Raw genomic sequence first — 20,809 nt, 5'->3', positions numbered from 1 at the left:
TTATTCCCATCTGATCGCAAATATCCAATTAGCCAATTACGATCTTAAGTGCAAAATTCGAGTATTGTTAAATTAATTATAGCTCAACGCGCAAGCTTGCTCAACGCGCTCAATTTTAACAGTACTTGTTAGTATCAAAGATGCGAACCACGAGATGGTAAAAGAGAAGTGGTCGTCCGTCTTCCAGATCTAACGAAACAAATAAGGAAAGCACCTCCCACTTCCACACGGAAATAACGTTTATATCTATAATAATTGCACCACTAATCATGGACTATATACACCGACTTCCCTCTAAATCAAAGATTATGCATATATTAGAAATGCTGTTACAGGGCGAGTGCCTCAGGCCTATCCTGACTCCTGAGACAGTTCCGCCTCGGAGCAGTAACAGCATTTGTGCACAACAGTCATTGGGAAAACATGCTTAAAGACGAAAGCGGATAAGAGAAGCCATAGACATTATTGTTCGAATGACTGTCAAGGCTGTCATAGAATCCAACCATGATAACAAAGACCAAAAAAAAAGGAGGTCAAAATAGATCTCCCATCAGCGACCATACAGATGGTGGGTCTCTGATCCGAGAAACATCAGCTGAGGGGCCTTCTACTAGACTAGATTTTAACCAACGAGAACTCTGCTCAACAACAATTACTGATCCGCGAAACGACAGTCTCTAAGGCCACACGACTAAGGCTTTGCTGCCCAGAAATTTGCTGCCCTGGACGACGGCTTCAGATGAGCCGAACTCAGTATGACGTCACACGGGGCGATCGAGGGCGGACTGGTGTCTTTGATGGGCTCACCCTGCAAAAATCAACGGTACAGAGTAGGGTAAGCAAAAAATGGGCAACAGACACCTTTACCATAGTCAGAACTTTCGAACACATGCAGAAAATATGTTCTTGCCTAACAGGAAGCGTTCCAAGAACAATGCCACTGCAGTTCAGAGCAAGAATAGCACTATCTGCCTGCATAAACAGAATTTTAAATGGTCAAGCTCTAAAAAGGAACAAATCGTCAGGCAACTAAACATTTCATCAATTCAAAGATATTGGTTTCATATCATTAAAAGGAAACAAAAATAGAAGTGGTGCTAGAAGCCGAGAGAAATGCAGATGCAGGTGTCAAAGAAAGAAACTCTTGTCAGAAAAAGTCATTGAGATAAATTGTGTTTATCTAATGAAACTATTACTTCAATAAGGAATTAATTGCCCAAGGTGTCAGCAGATAATTCCTAGTCAACACAAGTACACAACATTACCAGATAAGGCCAGGCCTGCCGCCTGCCTGATCACCTATTGGAGATTGCTAGATTAGGCAGAGCTGCCTGACTAGTGTTGTGCTTGTGCACCTCAGGGGACACTAAAATATAAAGGGTGCTTTTGGATGCATGCAGTTTAACAATTTTAATAAATACTTTGTGGAGACACCATTCACAGACAACTGGTTGAGATATGACTCATTGAGTAACCAGTCGAACTGCATGTATTATTTAACTTCAGGATATGACATGTTAAAATTACATTACATATACAGGTATACATTTCTATTCTCTGCATGCGAAGTAACTGACAGCTCCATTTTGGATCACTACAGATATCATAAACATTAATGAAGCCCAAGTTTGTTTCGGTACTACTTGGAAGTTAATTGCTTTGCGACATGGTGACCGAAATTCGCTAAAACACAAATGTTTCAGTTGAAAGTATGTTCTTATAAGTTTCATACTTGAAAGTTCAAGGTTACTGGGTGCTTGTTTGCTGCTGACAGGTCGTCGCCCAACATAAACCACAAAATTGCCCACAACTTGCTGACCTTACAGGCGCATGTATTATATCAGTATGTTTTCAAAAACCCGAAACTACGCCCAAAAAATGACATTGTCATTTGAAGTATCTATGTTATAACAATTAGGACTCAAGACTGAGAAGCATAAATGATCCAAGTAACGTGAACACATATGGTTATGTGTGCCGTGTAAGAGGATGTAAAATAATCCCTCTGTTCTACAATACTCATCCATAGCCACCAAGGATGTGCCATTTCCAGAAAGAAAAATATTGAAGTAAAATGACCATCTATATCCCTAACGAATAATATGACAGAAGTACTTAACTTCTTTCAAAGCATTTTATTAGATTAGAGTTAGATAATGAAAACATAGATATAACTATAGTCTTGATCTCAATGGAGAAATCTTCTGGAACATATATCCCTGAAGCCATGGACAAATTTGTAAGAGGGAGTAACAAGTTTCTAGAAGACTGGCAGCTGACATAGAATAAAAGCAGTAGGAAGATGAGATGCAGATGAAGCCAGGAGAAAGGTGTCGGTGGATACAGCTACGATTGCTTGTGGTGTGAATCAGTAATTGACCTTACTTTGTCTGTTAGGAAACAAAAAGTCCTTACAGCTTGACATCAGTTCTACATGATAATAATGTACAAGAAGCTTTCTAATACAGTAGAAACTCTTGAAACTTGCCACCCAAAACAGAAATGAAAAATTCAAATGACTGCTAATAGCCCTCAGTTAATAAGATAACTATTGCTTATTGCTTAATCAATGATGTCAGATGCAATGCAAATAAATGATCCAAATATGAATCAGGTAAATACTAAGCATTTGAGAGTGAATCATCAGTCTGAAGGAAATACGATGTGGAAGGATGGAAAAGCTAAGTTCAATGACGAAATTGCTATGAAGCATGAAAGCAATCGCCAATTAGCCGATTTTACAAACAAAATATTGCATTTCTCACCTTTCCAACAGGGAATGTTTACATAAAAAAGTGTTTGTGTTGTTCATTTACTGTGTTTGGCATTATCTCTGATATAGAAATTGATTTATTTGAGACTATATTAAATTTTGAAGTTCCATTTTTACTTACTTGGACAAACTCAACAAAGGCAATGCATGTGGAGTGCACATAATCACCAAGTAGCCTCAGACGAGAAACCTAAAGGAAAAGGAAGATAATTATGTATCTAGATTATTATTATACTCAGTCATGTAAAAGAACACATGCCTACAATAAGAGCATAGAGATCACATACTTCACCACATGTTCCCTCGAAGAATTGCTTCACTTCATCTTCTCCAATCTACACACAAAAATAAGTTGTAGTACAATTTTTTCTCCTTTATATTAAGAAGAGACTAGGTAGCGTGCCCGTGCGTTGCTACGGGACAACTAAACTTTTATATTAAAAACACACCGATTGCACGATAACAATACTGTATAATTAAATACTAGTGTTAAAATGAAATTTAATAAAAAAACAAATTATTAGTTGGACACACCGATTGCACGATAATGTCAGTCTACTTATCGAATTTTTACCAAACAAATTATGAGGACAGTTTCGTAAGAAAACAGTATATTAGATAATTAGAAAAATTATTCATTAGAACATAGTCACCTTTATTAGATTAAGCAATGTCAAATTCGTTAATTCTCAAAGCAATGTCTACGTCCTTTTTCAGAAGATACATGTGCAAGTATTGTAGCCTAATACTATAGTATGATGGATCTGGTAACGCTGCAGCAAATCCAGAGTTCTAGGAGCCACTGTTTTTTCTACGAGGCAGGATCCTGACTTAGTGCAATAGCAGAAAGTAATTAGAATTGTGAACCAATGAAGGGAGAAAAAATAGGGAGATTGGATTCAACTACAATCTGAACGAGAATCTATCTATCCAGGCAAACGAGGCAGCTAGAAGGCACTCACCAATAACAGATGACGAGACCGACCGACGGCCGGATGGATGGATCTCCGCTCCGCTCGACCGGTCGAGCCGCGGCGCCACGGCGGGTGGACGGAGGATCCAGCTGGCGTAGGGTGTGAGGGGCCGGCGTGGAGAGGGACGGGGACGGCGACAGGGACAAGGTGGTGGCGTCGCGCTCGGCTGCGTGCGTCATCGCCACAGTGGTCGGATCAGGCTGGGTGTTCGCCCTAGACGTGCGCGACCTAGTGGCCATCGGTGCATGGCGGAGAGGAATCCATCAGCGTGTGGGGGAGAAGAGGAGTCGGCGCGGGTCAGGGGAGACGAGGACTCCACGAGCGGCGCATGAGAGAGGGGGATTCCGTGGGGACTGTGCAAGACCAGGCCCACCGCGCATGGGGGAGCGAGGGAGTGCGCGGGGAAGGTATCGCACGGCAGACGGACGAACCAAAGTCGATTGTTGCACCAAAAATTGTCCATTCTTTAGTCTTTTTAGTTGTAGGAGAAAAGGGGCAAGAACCCTTGCACACACCCAAAAAAAACTTGGTTTCTATGTAAACATATCTGCCTTAAGTTGTAGTACAATAATTATATATAGCATTTGAGCAGAAAAAAAAAATAGAAGGCCCCAAAAGGAGACCTTATCATTTGGAATGACTTTTATTTTCACATTTCACCAATTAACATTACCATAATAAAAGGGAAACAGAAATGATATAGCACAAAGCATACCTTCTTGTCAATGTTAGTACAATACACAGTCCTGGATACCATTTCTTTTTCATCCTCAGTCTGCAGGAAAATAAAAATAATGCATTTATTACAGAGATTTAAGATTAACAGATAATGTAAATTTATTTGTCTACTTACTCGAGGAAGAAATTTAGGATTCACAGGCAAAATTGCGGTCTTTGATGGCAGAACCTTGACAGGATAAAAGCCAAGCACGGTTCCACCAAGTGCTAGTGCAGCTTGTGCACCAACTGCAGAAAAAGCAGCTTCATTAAGGAATGTTTCTTACACCGACATAAGACTATCAAATAACAATTGGCGTGTCAAAAGCTACTACCATCATCAGCAAACTCGATAAAAGCAAAACGGAGCACTGAGTTAGGATCACCACAGATACGGCAATCTACCACCTACATGTGAAAAAGATGTGTCATAACAAGTCAAACATAGAGAGATAAAATGTAACCACACAACATTGCCCACATTATGAAGCATTTTGAAACTGCAGTGGACAGGGTGCAGTGAACATTGCCCACATTATGAAGCATTTTGAAACTGCAGTGGACAGCGTGCAGTGAAACGACCATGTTTAAGCTACCTGTTTACATTATATGGATTTAACTCTCCATATGGGTAGTACTCATGTTTCGTGAAATAATATAATCCATATACCCCAATTTGATGTCACTGTCCCTTTTGAAATGCCAAAGGAAGAATCATTCTTCTTTTTTTGACTAAGGAAGAACCATTCATGCTTATCAATCTGAACTCAAACTTCCATCTTTCCTTAATATTTCTAACCAATCTTAGGTAGATGATTAGTGTACCAACTTGATGCTTTCTAGACAAGGAGGGAGTATACCAGGCAATCAGGAGGACCATGTGGCCACACAGGTAAAAAACTCAACACCCAAGCATAACAAATGAAACAGAAAACCCGGGAAAATGGCTTGGCTGGACCTGCAGCTTCAGTATCTGGAGGCGTTGCTGCCTGGTTGGATCAAATAGATTTGAGCACAGGGAGCGCAAGGGGGCAAACAACGTGCCTAAAGACTATGGTCTACATGAGCACTCAAGGAGACCTCACCATCATCATTTCATGGGCTGATTACGCACAGGATTTACAAGCTCAGTGGCCATTGGTTACCCAAGAGAGAATTTTTGGTTTCTACTTTCTCAGATGAATAAAAAATAGATGCCTGCTTTCTTGACAAAAGTATACCAGAAGCACAAATCTGCAATTCCATGAAAAGCATTAAGTATTTGATTGATTCAAAAGGTTAGACCATGTTGATCTTAATTCTGCAAGAGACATTATCCTTTGGCTAGCATCTATTCAAGAAAACATGGCAAACCTAAAAATTATGGGAATCCGTTACAAATAACAAGTAACTGATTTAATTTTTTTGTGTGCAATTAACTGAATTATAAGTCCAGATGACCAGATGACACCTAATTAAGTTCAAAATTGAAAATATGTGTACAGATTATATTGCAAATTCGTTCTTTGTTCACCTATCCTACAAATTACAGACTAAGATTTCAATTGTACACATGATAGCTTATTTATAATGCAAAGGTGCCAGTATTCTAACAAGGTACAGAATGTCCATGTATTTGAAACTTCCAGATAATAAGTGTGCCCCCTGCAATCTTTAAGCCCAAAAGACAAATGTTGTGATCAGTTTTCCCCCATACTGAGGGAACCGAAATTTCATTACTCAGGATCAACAAAACTACAGTCATATCCAACTTGTTAACAAGTTCATACATCCTAGCACAAAACCAGATACTAAAAAATACAAACATCGGATGCAATCAACATAAAGTCCAAAGGGCCAAAGACCAACCAGCACACACATAACCATGAGCACCCACCAGACATGCTTACAGAGTAGATACAACTTACAAATGAGCTAAGCACATGTAAGAAAAATGGTAGGATGTTCATATTTCATTATTTGTGGTGTTCAGAATATAGACGAATAAAAATCATATGATCGCAACTAGATTGAATATCAGGAACCTTAGAACACACCTGTCCACAGGTTGAAAAAACTTCAGCAAGTTTCTGTTCAGTTACCTGCAAATCAAAGGGATCAACAGATCAAGAAAAAAAATAAAACTAAATATACCCAAACACGATAGCTCATTCTCAAGAATTTACATGCTGATCAATGTCAGAGACATAGACTGTCCGCCGCACACTATCCTCCCTGTCAGATCGACGAGGCCGGCCACCCATCATCCTTCTCCTCCCCTGGATGAAACCATTCCTTCTCTGTAAACACAGACCAAATGCAGCTGATTATTCTCAAGAAAGTACTCCAATTGTATTACCCAACTCATAGCACTGGCGAATAATATGTTGGGAGAATATAACGGAGAAAGAAACCATAAGGAAAAATCCAATGACAGAAAATTCATTGGCAGGAGATCAGGAAGTAATCAGCTGATAAGAATCTTTTAAACATCCCATGTATCATAGAGTATCAGTATCAATTGATCCTGGCAGATGGATTGAATTTTATATTGCAACCAATCTAGACCTAAAACCCTCCCAAAAGATCAGCTCCCCCAAGCGATGGCGCGAGAGTGACCAAAAATCCAAAGCCATCAACATCACAAAGAAGTCCAAAGCCGACCGATCGATCGACCCAGAAACAGCCCACTGCAAACCCCTACCCGGAGACAATCCGCAACGAATCGGACTCGGCAATTCAATGATTACCCGTCGATTCGGCTGACCATTGACGGATCCATCGCTGCTTGAGTCCCTCCCCCCGCCGCCACCCATGCCACCCCCGCCGACGCCACCCACAAACTGAAGCACGTGCATCGGCTGCTGCTGCTGCAGCGGCGGCGGCGGGAGCTGGTGGTGGCGCGCGTAGTAGTCGATCGCCGGCGACACGAACACGGGCGCGTCGGCCGAGAGGCGACGAGCGCCGCCGTCCACGCGGCGGCGCGACGGCGGCACGAACTCCTCCGCCGAGGGGTTCAGCTTCGAAAACAGCTCCTCCAGCTTCCTAATGTCGCTCGCATAGTACCTCACCTCCTCCTTCCCCGATTCCCCCTCACCGCCCTTCGCCGCCGCCTCCGCAGCCGCCGCCCTCACCGCTTCCCTCTCCGCCGCCGGCACGGCGTCCGCACCGCGGATCGCGACCTCCGCCGCCACGGCAACCATCTCCGCTGCGCCGATCCGAAGCCGATCGCCGCCGCTCACCGGAAAAATTGGCGAGGAAATCGAATCGAGAATCCTTTTATTATTATTGAAACAGTGGAGGGGGCGAAATGAGAAAAAAATGAGATGAGTCGAGACGAGATCGCTTTCGGGGCAGTTGGCTATAAATAGGAGACCGAAGCAAATCAAAAGCCTGCACCCTTTTCCTTTCTTTTTTTTTCCTTCCAAATATTTTATCATTTCTCTTATACTCACTCCATCTTCATTAATTATATTTTCATAGTATATTTATTTGATTTCATAAATCTTTATAACTATTTCTATAATTTTAGTCAAACCTAAGATGTTTAGACTCTATAAGATTCTTAGCATAACTTATAATTTAAGATGTAGAGAGTAATATTTTGGTTGTCTGAATTTTAAGATAATTTTTAGTAACACTCTTATAAAATCAATTAAAGTAATTAAATTGTTATTTCCTTGATTTATTAGTTGTCTTGTATCTAATATAATAGTAAATTATTAATTATCTTTGTGTTAACACAGATAAGGGTTTGTTGTATTTATGATTTTACTGAATGGCTTTGAAAATTGATAAATTATGACTATATAAATTGCAACAACTAAAACGATAATTTTAATATAAAATATTTGTCATAATTGTCACATAAAAAACTAAAATTCAGCTAAAATTTTAGTCGTGTCACGTCCTTAACAAATTATATAGTGCACATCTTCTATGTACATTATATGAGCTCTAAGATTTTTTAGGACTTTTAGGTTTACATGGTGGTGATAACAAGTAGGAAGATGTTAGCAAATCTTTAATAATATAAAAAAAATCGTAAATCAATAAGTTTTTAAGTCGCTAAAAAGAGTTGTCAACATATCTGTTAAATTCTAACTGTTTTTTAAATCTCATTAAAAAAATTAGAAAAGATCACATATAAAGGTTTGTTAGGTGCAACTTGATCTTCTTTCTACATAGATTGTACATGTTGCCCACAACCTCACCGCCTCCTGACCACCTTTAGGCACGCCCTAGCCGGCAACAAGTGGCCAACAGCCATCCTCAGCCGCTGCAGCCATCCCTACGCAACTATAGTTGCCCACAGCTTGGCACAATGTACTAAAAAACAGCAACAACCAAGCATTAGTGGATGGGTTGGTTAAAGACCTCTAGACTTTGGCTAGGGCATGCAAAATAGAGGCTATGCAAAATGACTGATTTTACCTTCTTGGCGGTGGAGGTAGTGATGATGAATCCCTAGGGGATGGTAGGAAGAGATGGGAGTGGCAACTTATTTCTTGGTGCGAAAAAAAAGTTAGGAGAAGTCGCATTAATGCAAATTTCAAGTCACCCGCACATTTATCTTTTCACGCGTCTCAATCAATTGCCTAAAAAAAGATTGGAAGTTAGGATAAGAAGAGAGACTTTTTTTAATCCTACTAAAAAATCAAGATTGAGAGCGAGTTTTGGAAACTCTTACGATACTGTAAGAAATTTTTTAAAACTTGTTTGAAAACAAAGAAAGTGCATTTTATTAAGTTAGAATCCATTTTAGCATGTGTTAATTAGTCTGTTCAATGGTTTAATAAAACTAGTTGTTGGCCCGTTACCAGCCTAGGAAAAACCAACATGCATTAGCATAACCTTCGAGAGCCATATCCAGTCACACTTAAAGAACATTGGAACCCATTGAAACCCCAAAAAGTAGCTAGCGGTGGTGTCGCACATGCTACGCGAGCACGATAGTGGCAAGCGAGGCAATGGCAAGTGCAGCAGCAGTGCTCGGGCCGTTGAGATAGAGGTGGCACTAGTGGTTAAGAAAGTGTGGGAACTATGAGAAGCTCGGGCATCTTTCTCTATTAGCCCCGAAGTGGAGCAAGACTTGTTGTGGTGCAGTATAGACCTTGATGGAAACACCTGAGCCTCCGATTTTGGTCATCAGAGCCAACACCCGACGCATCCAAGCTTTTCTAGAAGCTCTCAATCCATCTGCAGGTTCATTCAATCCCTTCCTTTAGCACTACTCTCATATGCTTCAATTTTTGGATTGATGGATAAGATTAGCACGTCTGGTGGAATCTTTTGGGTCGCTTTTTAATCTAGGGTCTTATCTAGGGCCTCATAATCAATTAGATTCATTCCTTATCATTATTTCTACCTTGTATCTCGAAGATAGTAATTGCCGCAACTATATCAGATCCTTCAATGTGGGATTTGGTATATGAGTTATAAGCCAATTTAGATGGAGTTTTCAACTACCTCTACATGATTAGACCTTTAGTTTGACATATCTAAATTAATTTGGCACTTCAAGTCTACAACACATTGTGTGGACAGCGGGGTTTGCATGGTGACCACCTACATGGTGTCCATAGCGGGCGCAATTATCCAACAAAATTTGGTCAACAAAGGATCAACAAGGAGCGGATCAGCATGTAGGAAAGGCAGTGCCCAGACGGCGCCAACAGCAACCAAGGAGTTGCATGCTAACCAACATGCAAGAAGGCAATAATTAGAGGATTTATAGGGAGTTATGGAGTCTCTTTATTTAGCAGGTCAAATGCCTATATATATCCATGTACTAGCTCTTGTTGAGGCTAAGCAATGACAAGACAATTCAATTTCCCAATTCGCCTTCTTTAACAACTGGGCGCAGAGGGGTAAAACCTTGCCCCAAATCCAATTCTCCCAAATATTCTAGTCTCCCTCCATGCTGACTTTGCCTAGCCTTCCTCCTAAAAATGGTTATCCTTCAATCCCCAAATGAACTAAGGTTCATGTGAAAGGTCCAAATGGCTTGAGGGGGGGTGAATAGCCTATTTAAATTTTCTACAAACTTCACTAAGCAAGTGTGTTAGTAAAATAAATGGCGAAGCTATTCTAGCACTAGCACAACTAAACTATGCAAGCCACCTACACAATTCTAGCAAGAAAGCTAAACACTAAGTCACAACAAGAAAGCACAACTAAAACTATCTACACTCCTAAACAAGAAGGCTAAGCTAAACAAGCTAAACATCTAGCAAGGTATGCAAGTAAGTAAAGGAGTGGGGAGTGATTGTTATACCAACGTTGTAGAGTAGGAATATGACCAATCAATCACTTACAATCACAATCACAAGCACAAGCACTACAAGAAATCTATCTTTTTGTGACAAAATAGCTTATGGCGGGGGTAGTTTTTGTCACATAATGTGGCTTTATATGACGATATTTTTTGTGTCGTCACAAAGTTGTGAGACCTAGATGTATTTGTGACGATGGTATCTAATGTGTCACATAAAGGTCAACAGGTTTGTCACAAATTGCCAAACACGGGGCACCTGTCGTCGTTTGTCCTTTTATGACACTATGGTGTGACTTTATGTGATGTTTAAATTGTGTCACAATAAGTAAGTTCCAAAAATGACCATTCACAGAGTAAATATACTCCTTGTAGGTGGACCCTATCCATATACGTTGACCACTTCACTTTCCCCATCTTCCCGGCGTCAACTGAATTGAGGGAGGGAGGCGAGGTCGTCGCGGGCGTGGCGGAGGGCGGTGAGCACGGAGCGAGGGGCCGACGGCGAAGGGTGGAGGACGGTGCGGCGGGTCCCCTATCCCTCTTCCCCGTCGACAACGTGGCGGCGTTTGGGCGCTGGTGGGTGGAGTCTAGGGCGGCATCTCGGTGATTTCAGCGGGGACCAAGGCACCGGTGGAGGCAGGTATATCCCTCTCTCCAATCCTAGGCGCGCTAGGCTCTGGCCTTCTCCCCAGGTGCCACCCACCCTCTTCCCCCTCCCGGACACCTTCGATGCACCCTCATCCCCTCCGCGTCCCCCCTCTGCTCATCTCCCCCAACTTGTTTTGTTTCACAGAGTTATCTTCCCTAATTGATGTGTAATGCTATGCTTAATGCTATGCCTAATTAATATCCATTTTATTTAGTGATAATGTCTCAGGCCTCATCATCTACCGGTCTCAATCGGTGTTCAAGCGCAGCTAGGAGTGTCCAACAACCCAGAGAATTCATGTAGATTGAATGATTATTAGTAGTTGTTCTTCTAATTAATTTACCTGAGCTCAAGTCCAAGCTAGTGCTGCTACTGTTGTTCATGTTGTAGCTATTCTAAGATTATTTCCAATGGCAATGATAAATTGTCCATGCTTTTCATGAGGAAATGTTTGTCGATGACCTAATGAGCCCATGTCTCTCAATCAGGCCTCATGTCTCAGGTGTCATCATGTACTGCTCGCACTCGGCGGACATCACCACCTGACATGTCTGGAACTGTCGATCCGGAGGCACCAATTGATGAAGTGTTGAAGTTGCCATTGATAAAGTGCCCTGAATGTAAGGATAGGAGGGTGTTTGCTGCCACTACCATGAAATCTGAGGTTAACCGTGGAAAAAGATACTTCAAGTGTGCTAGGCAAAGCTATGTGAGTGTTGTTGGCTGTGACAGTTTTTTGGACCCCAATTTTTTATCTTCGTTGACCAAATTTAATTGATTTGCAATGTGGTGCAGGGGACATGTTCTAGCTATTGGTTTGAGGAAGAATATGTGCTCTATCTAGAGGATAATGGATATATACAATCAGCTGCGAGGACGACAAAAGTTGCCAAGGACGTAGGCAAAATTGAAAGCTTCACCCAAAGCCTGAACAAGCTGAATGAAGTGGTAGTGAAGAACAAGGATGGCATGGCAAGCTGCATTTGTCTAGTCTGTGGATGTGTGAATGTAACACTGTTTCTACTGTTGGCCATTTTATTGGTTGTAGCTGTAGTGTTCAAGTAGGCAAGGCTAATGAAGGTGTTGGGCATCTGTTTGGTGCTAGCTGTAGTGTTCAAGTAGGCAAGGCTGATGAAGGTGTTGGGCATCTGTTTGGTGCTAGCTGTAGTGTTCAAGTAGGCAAGGCTGATGAAGCAGGGTGTTGGTGAAAATGATGTAATGAACTTATTATGCTAGATTTGTCTTTGTTATGAACTATGGGCCTTTGTCCCCTTGGACATCTGTTGTGTGCATGTATCTTTTGTGATAGCTTGTGTACTTTTAATGACATTGTCTTTGGTCATGATAATAGAGAAATCTAGGAAGTTTTTTCTGGCCAGTACATTTTGTGACAAAATTTCTACATTGCATGACAAATTATTTGCATTTCATGATATTGTCCTGTGTCATTATGGTGATTTACTTGTGTTTGATGAATGTTTGGTATAGCTACTTTCAGCATATACATTTTGTGACGGTTTCAGTACATTCCATGACAAAATTTGGGCATTATATGACATTATGACGTTGTTGACGGTCCTTAATGCTCACATTTAACCGTCAATTAATCATGGAAAAGGATCCAAATGCAACCAACACCCAGACTTAGGGTTTTATCTGACAGAATTCCACGAGTTTTGGTGTTTGTCTATTTCTGCAGGGGGGTATCAGGAAATACGGAAGAAAGGCCCACACGTCGGGTTTACATAGAGATATTAACGTGCCACACAATTTTCTATCATCTAGAAGACTCTAGAAGCCACGGGAACGAACGGGAAGCCGAGAGGGCTCAGGGACAGGGCGCCCGCCCTACTCCTTAGGGCGCCCGCCCACCTTTTTCCACCAATCACGATCAACTTTGCGGATCGTGCTCCACCGACCTAAGGGATCAAAGAAAACCGTGTGATTGATGTCGGTTTGATCCGACGGCCCAGATTCATCTGAAAAGACTATATAAGCAAGGCCCCCTGGCCCCTGGAGATCATACCTCTTCTACAAAATCAAAGCTAGGGTTTCAATTCTTCATCCAAGTAGAGAGGATCCCTCTAGTTCATCTAGTTCTAGTTCTAGTTAGATCTAATTGTAATCTAGAAAATAGGGAGAGAGGAGAGGAGAGCGGAGGAGGAGCCAAATCTGTCGGATCTTCCTCAACATTATTCTTTTGCAGCAACTGGTTCGTTCTTCATCGTTCTCTAAGTTCTTCAATTCATAATTCCTGAGTTCTTTAATTACTTTTATTTACATTCAAGTTATTTATTGGATTCCCGCTTGCATCAAGTGCTTTAGTCTTTATAACGCTAGAGTAGTAATTAATAGATTAGACGTGGTGTTTAGTCTTGCAATTACCTGGAATTGCACCCAATCCTGCGGATTGTTGTGGTAGCTCTAGGGTAGTGACAGCCCTAACAGTTGACGTATTCCACCTCGTTAGGATCGGTGTTTGTAGGACCGTAGTCAGAGCTTCCTAGCCCCCTTCTCATCTCTTTCTGTGGTTAGTGTTCTGATGTCCCGAAATAAATAATCTTTGAAGTAATTCTTGATTCTTAGATCAACTAGAGAACTCTCAGGAAACTTCCTCTCTTCCCACCAAAAATAATTATATAGTTATCCTTGGGCGATCTTGAATCTTAATTAGTACACTCACGTTCCCTATGGAAAATCGATACTCTGGAATACTCTCGGGTGAAAGCTACATCGTATCCGTGCGCTTGCGGATTTTTCTGTTTGCGTTTAAAATACCCAACAAGCTTTCTGGCGCCGTTGCCGGGGAAGGTAGCTGTGCTAGTTTCAAACCAAGTCGTCCGTGTATCTTTTTTCTTTTCCTTTTTTTACCACACTCACCTTAAATTACCATTTTCACCACACCACATGGATTTCACTCTATGCATTAATGAGCATGGAATTTAATTCATAGCCACTTCATTTACTCCATGCTCATATGCAACATCTTCCCAATCTTTTGGTCTCTCCAACATCACCACATTCGAGATCTCCAACCCCCTCATCCTTTCTATTTATAAAAAGTTTAAAAGGGCAGTTGTCGATACATATGTCTATAATAAATATTGCAGATCTCGTTGAGTTGATCTTGATATAGGTCAGCGTTGAAGGGGAAACCACTTCGCCGACATAAATTGATGGTTTCCCAAGGACAAGCTTAGTGTCCTAAAATAAGCACTGATCAGATCATAACATGAGCTTTTAATTATTTGCAATATTACCTTGTGTATTGAGCATATAAGGATAATTGTAAAAAAAATTCTTCGGGTATTCTTGTCACTAACCTTTCCAAGATTGGAGCAAGAAGATCGAATGAATGACAAGCACAAGGTATGTCCAACCAATCATCATACAACATTGAATTAAATTCATCCAAACTTGAATTTTGCAAAATTCAAGCTTGGGGGAGTACTTTACATAGAAACATCATTTGCCATGTTGCTACGTTGGTTGTCCCTACCTTTGAGACATGCTCAATTTGTTAAATACTAATCACACTACTTCATCTCCACTTGAGTAGAACTCTATAAATGCTCTCATGCTACCTTTATTTGCTTTAGTATATGTCTAGGTTTGGAGTAGTTTCATTTATCTCTTAATTAAGCATGGTGCTTAGTTTAGGAATGATGATCTTACTTCCAAAGGATTTTAAATTAAGCATGGTGCTTAGGTTAAAATGCCCTCCTAAATCAAATTAGACATGGTGTCTAGGTTGATTTTTGAGCCGATAGTATGCTATAGTAGATATTGGATATTTTGTTGGACTAACCCCTGCAGGAAAAATTTCAATATCGACCTGGGAAGTCCTGAGATAAACTCACATTGGAGACAAAGAGAGAGACGCATGAAGGTTAACAATTTACACAAGAAAGGCATAGCTCACAAGAGATGATCCGTGGAGGGTACCACAAACACGATGCACAACCGCTAAGAAAGGAAAGCTTCCATAAGGTGATACTGTACCATCACTCTTCAAGTAAGGTAACATCTTAAGGTACTTGACAATCACTTCTATAAGCTTCTCCTTGGTTCTGGCGTTCACATGAATAAAAGAGATAAACATGTATGATTTACAACTCTAGATTAACCAACCCAGTCGATTCAATATGTTTAGTCCTTCCACCTTTGTGATCCCACACTCCTAATCATATGAACTAAAATGTTGCACACGCAATCTTTGGAAGATATATATATATATATAACATAAGTATAGATAGATTATCTTTCCATTAGTTTGAGCGATCTGATCTGACAAATGTTTTAAATGTTACACTCATGATCTTATTATCCATCAACTTTGTCTTGCTCACTATACTTGAGGTTAGAGAAGAGCAAATACACTTTTGGTTCTGTTGGTGTTTTCCACCAACAGGGCCCATGCACTTGATCTCTGCCTTGTCTTTATGAGCAGGTACACTTCGAGCGAAATATGAAGGACTTTTACAACTCCCAGACTCCACTAAGTGAAGAACCTAGATCTACGAGCACAAACACACTGGAGATACTGGACACTCAGGCAATCACTGCCCTGAGATGCTTGAGGATGTAACTACTGGAGTAACCCCGTTGTGGAAGTAATTACTGACCTTCTGCCGGTCAAGAGAGACAATCCAAGACGCCCTGTCATCCCGATCTCCATCGGCATGGTGGACTTCCTAAAAGCACTCTGCGACTTTGGCTCCACTGTCAACATTATGCTCAGGGTACTCTATGAAAAATTCTTTACACATCCTTTCCTAGAAACAACCATGTGTTTGCATCTTGCAGATCAGACACTAAGTTTCCCAAAGGGAATATTGAAGAACCTCTGCGTCCGAGTTGGTATCTTGTACGCCCCAGCAGACTTCGTGGTGATAGAGACTGGTATTGATGAGAGGGCACCCATCATCCAAGGGAGGCCATTCCTGAACACCTCAGGAGCTGTCATCTACGCTAGTGCTGCCAAGATCAGTTTCTACATCAAGGGGAGGAAGGAGATGTTTTCCTTCAAGAACAAGACTACACAAGTCTCAGAGCAATCTCGATATGAACCAAGCAAGAGGACCAACAGGAGGGACAGGAACAAGCAAATGTGGACCGAGTCAGCTAAGATGATCACTGCAGTTCAAGGAGGTCAAGATCGTCGACTTAAGTCACCGTTCCTGACCAAAAAGGACGACCCAAGTATGCCAAGCATCCAGTGCTCTATTAATGGATACAACTTCCAGAAGATGCTTTGCGACACCGGGTCAGGCGTCAATATAATGGCCGCAGTCACCTATCAGCTCCTGTTCGGAACCATGCCCATAAAACCGACATACATTCAGCTCCAGATGGCACATAGACATTCTGAAATGTTGAAGACGAGTACGATCCACCCATCATCCTTAGGAGACCGTTCCTCAGCACCGTTAAAGCAATCATCTACATTAGAACCGGAGAAGTCCACATGAACTTCCCCTCTGAGAAGGTACGCCGCTATTTCACTGACCCTAACTATATAGCGGAAGACTCTAAGAAGGTTAGGACAAGAAGAAGACGACGCAACCGCAACCAGAGGAGACAAATCATCAAGGACGGATGGGTAGACTATGAAGGAGAAGTTGTAAGGTCTGAAGACATACAACTTGAACAAAACTATCTTGAGGAGACCGTAGCACCGAGTCAGGTATGGAGAGAGAAGATAGTTATACACGAAGAGGAGGCGCCGCCGGAACCACCGACTACGCCGTCCAGCGAATCTCAGGACGACTGAGAAAACAGAGAGTCTTGTTCGGAAGACTTAAAAACACCGAACGCCTGGCCAAGAGGTAAACTTGGTAGTTATCCTTTTCCTTTCAATTATTTAAAATAGTCTGCTTAGTTAATCAGGTTCATATCATCTCGAAAAGAAAATAAAAATATTAAAAATAGTAAGCCCCATGTGAGTATGCTCATGGCATAAAACCCATAAGTACATTCACTGTGGTGGCATAAAAATAAAATAAATATATTCCTGTCCTATAAAAATAAAATTATAAAAATAAATTTATGATCCTACTAAAGAGAGTAACATTTATTGAGGAGGCTCAACATGATAAAGGCTAGATATTTATGCTAACACTTAACCAGTTTCACAAAGCTTTGTTGTCTATTTGAGCTCCACAGAATTCAAGGATCAAAGAAGACTAGCAGACGGAGGACATCCTAATCGCTGTCAGGGTGCTGCCAACATTCAAATACACCTCCGCCACTTGCTAGCTACACCAGAAGAAATTACGTCAAAATCCAGCTTGGGGGAGAGCACCCCCATTTATCTAGCTAAGCGTTCCACTCATGTTTATATTTTACTCAAATAATAAAAAGATGCATAATCATAAAAACCCAAATAAAGATTTTGTGCTTATATATATCTTTGCTTAGTTTGCTAAATAAATAAATAAATAAATAAAGTTTGCTATGAACCCTCATGATAAGCTCTCACATGGAAATGATGAATAGTTGCTCTGCCATGACTAGTTCTCAAAATTGAAATCTCTCTCAAGTTTAGGCATGACTGTTATTAATTAAGATTTGTTCTAAACCTGAACTTGTGGGAAGAGTACTTGATCTAAAGTCTAAGTCGTTAATGGATATGATATGGGAAGGTTGAGCTACTGTTTATTTGTTCCTTGAGATGCTAGAATTCTGGAGAATTTTATCTTTGAAATTTTTTAAAATATCACATGATGAGTTTCTGTATGATGAGAGTTTAAATTCCTACCATAGCCATATATACATACTTGCTAGACTTTGAGCCACACATCTACTTTTTACTGCTTATGAGCATTGAGTGTGGTCAAGCTGTGTAGACCCTTAGGAGCTTGTCATGTGGTTAAAATCAAGATTCACTTGCACGTTCACTCACACATGCTGCTTCTACTCTGGAAGTACGCATCCACATATATCCACCCATTTCCATCTCCAGAACCATCCAAAAATATTCTACTCCTAATCCGGGAGAGAATAGCCAAAGACATTCTCCTATTTCTATTTTCCCCTATGAAATAAATGCTCAAGTTATTTCGTTTACTACCACTTGCTACATTATTTCAAGAGATGAGTGCTCTAAAAAAGAGAGAGAAGATACGAGGAAATAAAAAGGGGCAAGTGCCCGGAACCTCGAAAGAAAGGAAGAAGTGAGACGAGATGTAAAAATGGACAAGTGTCCGACAGTAGAATTAGGGGTACAAGATACCCACCTGAGAGAAAAGAAAAATAAAATATAGAGCATCTCATTCTCCTCAAAAAGTTTCAAAAGAGCAAGAAATGTATGTATCCCCTCAAAAGAGCACAAGTAGAATTAGACTTTCACCATTGTTATCACCATCATCACCATACATCATTCATTCGCCACACATGCACATGTTGATTTGACTTATTGACTTGTTCTTCTGGATCCATGGTTTGATTATGCAATAAATGTCTTATAAGTATGTATTAGCTGTCTCCCACCTATGAGCTCCAGATATCAAAAGCCTTATTAGAGTATGATGAGAGATAAGGCAATGTCACTATGCTTTATGCCAAAAATACCACATACTTTGAGAGAAGGCATACACCATTACTGCCTTGGTAAGGATCCAGAAATACCATAAAAGAGAGACTAGAGAGAGTCATACAAGGAATCTCTGAGTTTTATTTGAAAATCTGCAAAAACTCCAGAGCTATAGTTAATCGAAGAACAAGAGACATGGCGCTTGACTAGACCATTCTATCTTTTAACTGCTCAAGACATAAGTGATGGTTGCAAGCCCCATGGTGGAAGGTAAAATGAGTAAGTTTAAATCTTAACAGTTTGCCCTAACCCAGAGCTGAGATCTTGTTTGAACGCATGTGTACCTTTAAGGCATGAAACCACTGCAGAAACTCTTGAGTTCATCTTTGCTCAAGGACGAGCAAAGGTTAAGCTTGGGGGAGCTTGTTGACGGTCCTTAATGCTCACATTTAACCGTCAATTAATCATGGAAAAGGATCCAAATGCAACCAACACCCAGACTTAGGGTTTTATCTGACAGAATTCCACGAGTTTTGGTGTTTGTCTATTTCTGCAGGGGGTTATCAGGAAATACGGAAGAAAGGCCCACACGTTGGGTTTACATAGAGATATTAACATGCCACGCAATTTTCTATCATCTAGGAGACTCCAGAAGCCACCGGAACGAACGGGAAGCTGAGAGGGCTCAGGGACAGGGCGCCCGCCCTACTCCTTAGGGCGCCTGCCCACCTTTTTCCACCAATCACGATCAACTTTGCAGATCATGCTCCACCGACCTAAGGGATCAAGGAAAACCGTGTGATTGATGTCGGTTTGATCCGACGGCCCAGATTCATTTGAAAAGACTATATAAGCAAGGCTCCCTGGCCCTTGGAGATCATACCTCTTCTACAAAATCAAAGCTAGAGTTTCAATTCTTCATCCAAGTAGAGAGGATCCCTCTAGTTCATCTAGTTCTAGTTCTAGTTCCTCTAGTTCTAGTTCTAGTTAGATCTAGTTGTAATCTAGAAAATAGGGAGAGAGAAGAGGAGAGCGGAGGAGGAGCCGGATCTGTCGGATCTTCCTCAACATTATTCTTTTGCAGCAACTAGTTCGTTCTTCATCGTTCTCCAAGTTCTTCAATTTATAATTCCTGAGTTCTTTAATTACTTTTATTTACATTCAAGTTATTTATTGGATTCCCGCTTGCATCAAGTGCTTTAGTCTTTATAACGCTAGAGTAGTAATTAATAGATTAGACGTGGTGTTTAGTCTTGCAATTACCTGGAATTGCACCCAATCCTGCGGATTGTTGTGGTAGCCCTAGGTTAGTGACAGCCCTAACGGTCGACGTATTCCATCTCGTTCGTATCGGTGTTTGTAGGACCGTAGTCAGAGCTTCCTAGCCCCCTTCTCATCTCTTTCTGTGGTTATTGTTCTGATGTCCCGAAATAAATAATCTTTGAAGTAATTCTTGATTCTTAGATCAACTAGAGAACTCTCAGGAAACTTCCTCTCTTCCTAGCAAAAATAATTATATAGTTATCCTTGGGCGATCTTGAGTCTTAATTAGTACACTCACGTTCCCTGTGCAAAATCGATACTCTAGAATACTCCCAGGTGAAAGCTACATCGGTATCTGTGCGCTTGCGGATTTTTCTGTTTGTGTTGAAAATACCCAACAGATGTGTCATAAACCTGGGGATTGCAACTTGCATTCTGTGATATAAATCTGAGCACTTGAACCTGCAACATGTGATAAAATTCTGAGCACCATAACTCATACATCAAGTACTGAAAACATAATCATTGCGTATGAGGTCTTACATTTTCATAATCGTAAACACAATTCTGGTAGCATAATACAAATACAACAAAGGCAATAACAAAATGAAGTATTGCCTTATCTTAAAGATTAGTCATCAAT

The 20,809-nt window shown here is 40.9% G+C and overlaps 2 protein-coding genes across 2 annotated transcripts; one reads left to right on the top strand and one right to left on the bottom strand.

The window, feature by feature from the left end:
- On the bottom strand, window positions 428-7,789 carry LOC8072681 (polyadenylate-binding protein-interacting protein 8). Its single transcript, XM_002437071.2, has 10 exons — window positions 7,194-7,789; window positions 6,630-6,743; window positions 6,501-6,545; window positions 4,800-4,872; window positions 4,601-4,713; window positions 4,463-4,522; window positions 3,061-3,108; window positions 2,895-2,963; window positions 911-972; window positions 428-808 (listed from the first exon to the last, which is right to left on the bottom strand). The coding sequence occupies exons 1-10, from the start codon at window positions 7,644-7,646 to the stop codon at window positions 751-753; spliced, it is 1,095 nt and encodes a 364-aa protein (XP_002437116.1). The 5' UTR covers window positions 7,647-7,789; the 3' UTR covers window positions 428-750.
- LOC110430764 lies at window positions 11,220-12,651 on the top strand. The gene is made up of 3 exons (XM_021448691.1): window positions 11,220-11,360; window positions 11,858-12,078; window positions 12,165-12,651. The coding sequence occupies exons 2-3, from the start codon at window positions 11,863-11,865 to the stop codon at window positions 12,432-12,434; spliced, it is 486 nt and encodes a 161-aa protein (XP_021304366.1). The 5' UTR covers window positions 11,220-11,360; window positions 11,858-11,862; the 3' UTR covers window positions 12,435-12,651.

Source organism: Sorghum bicolor, chromosome 10, assembly GCF_000003195.3.
Source record: "Sorghum bicolor cultivar BTx623 chromosome 10, Sorghum_bicolor_NCBIv3, whole genome shotgun sequence".
Classification (NCBI taxonomy): Eukaryota; Viridiplantae; Streptophyta; class Magnoliopsida; order Poales; family Poaceae; genus Sorghum; species Sorghum bicolor.
This window is presented reverse-complemented; position numbering and strand designations above follow the sequence as displayed.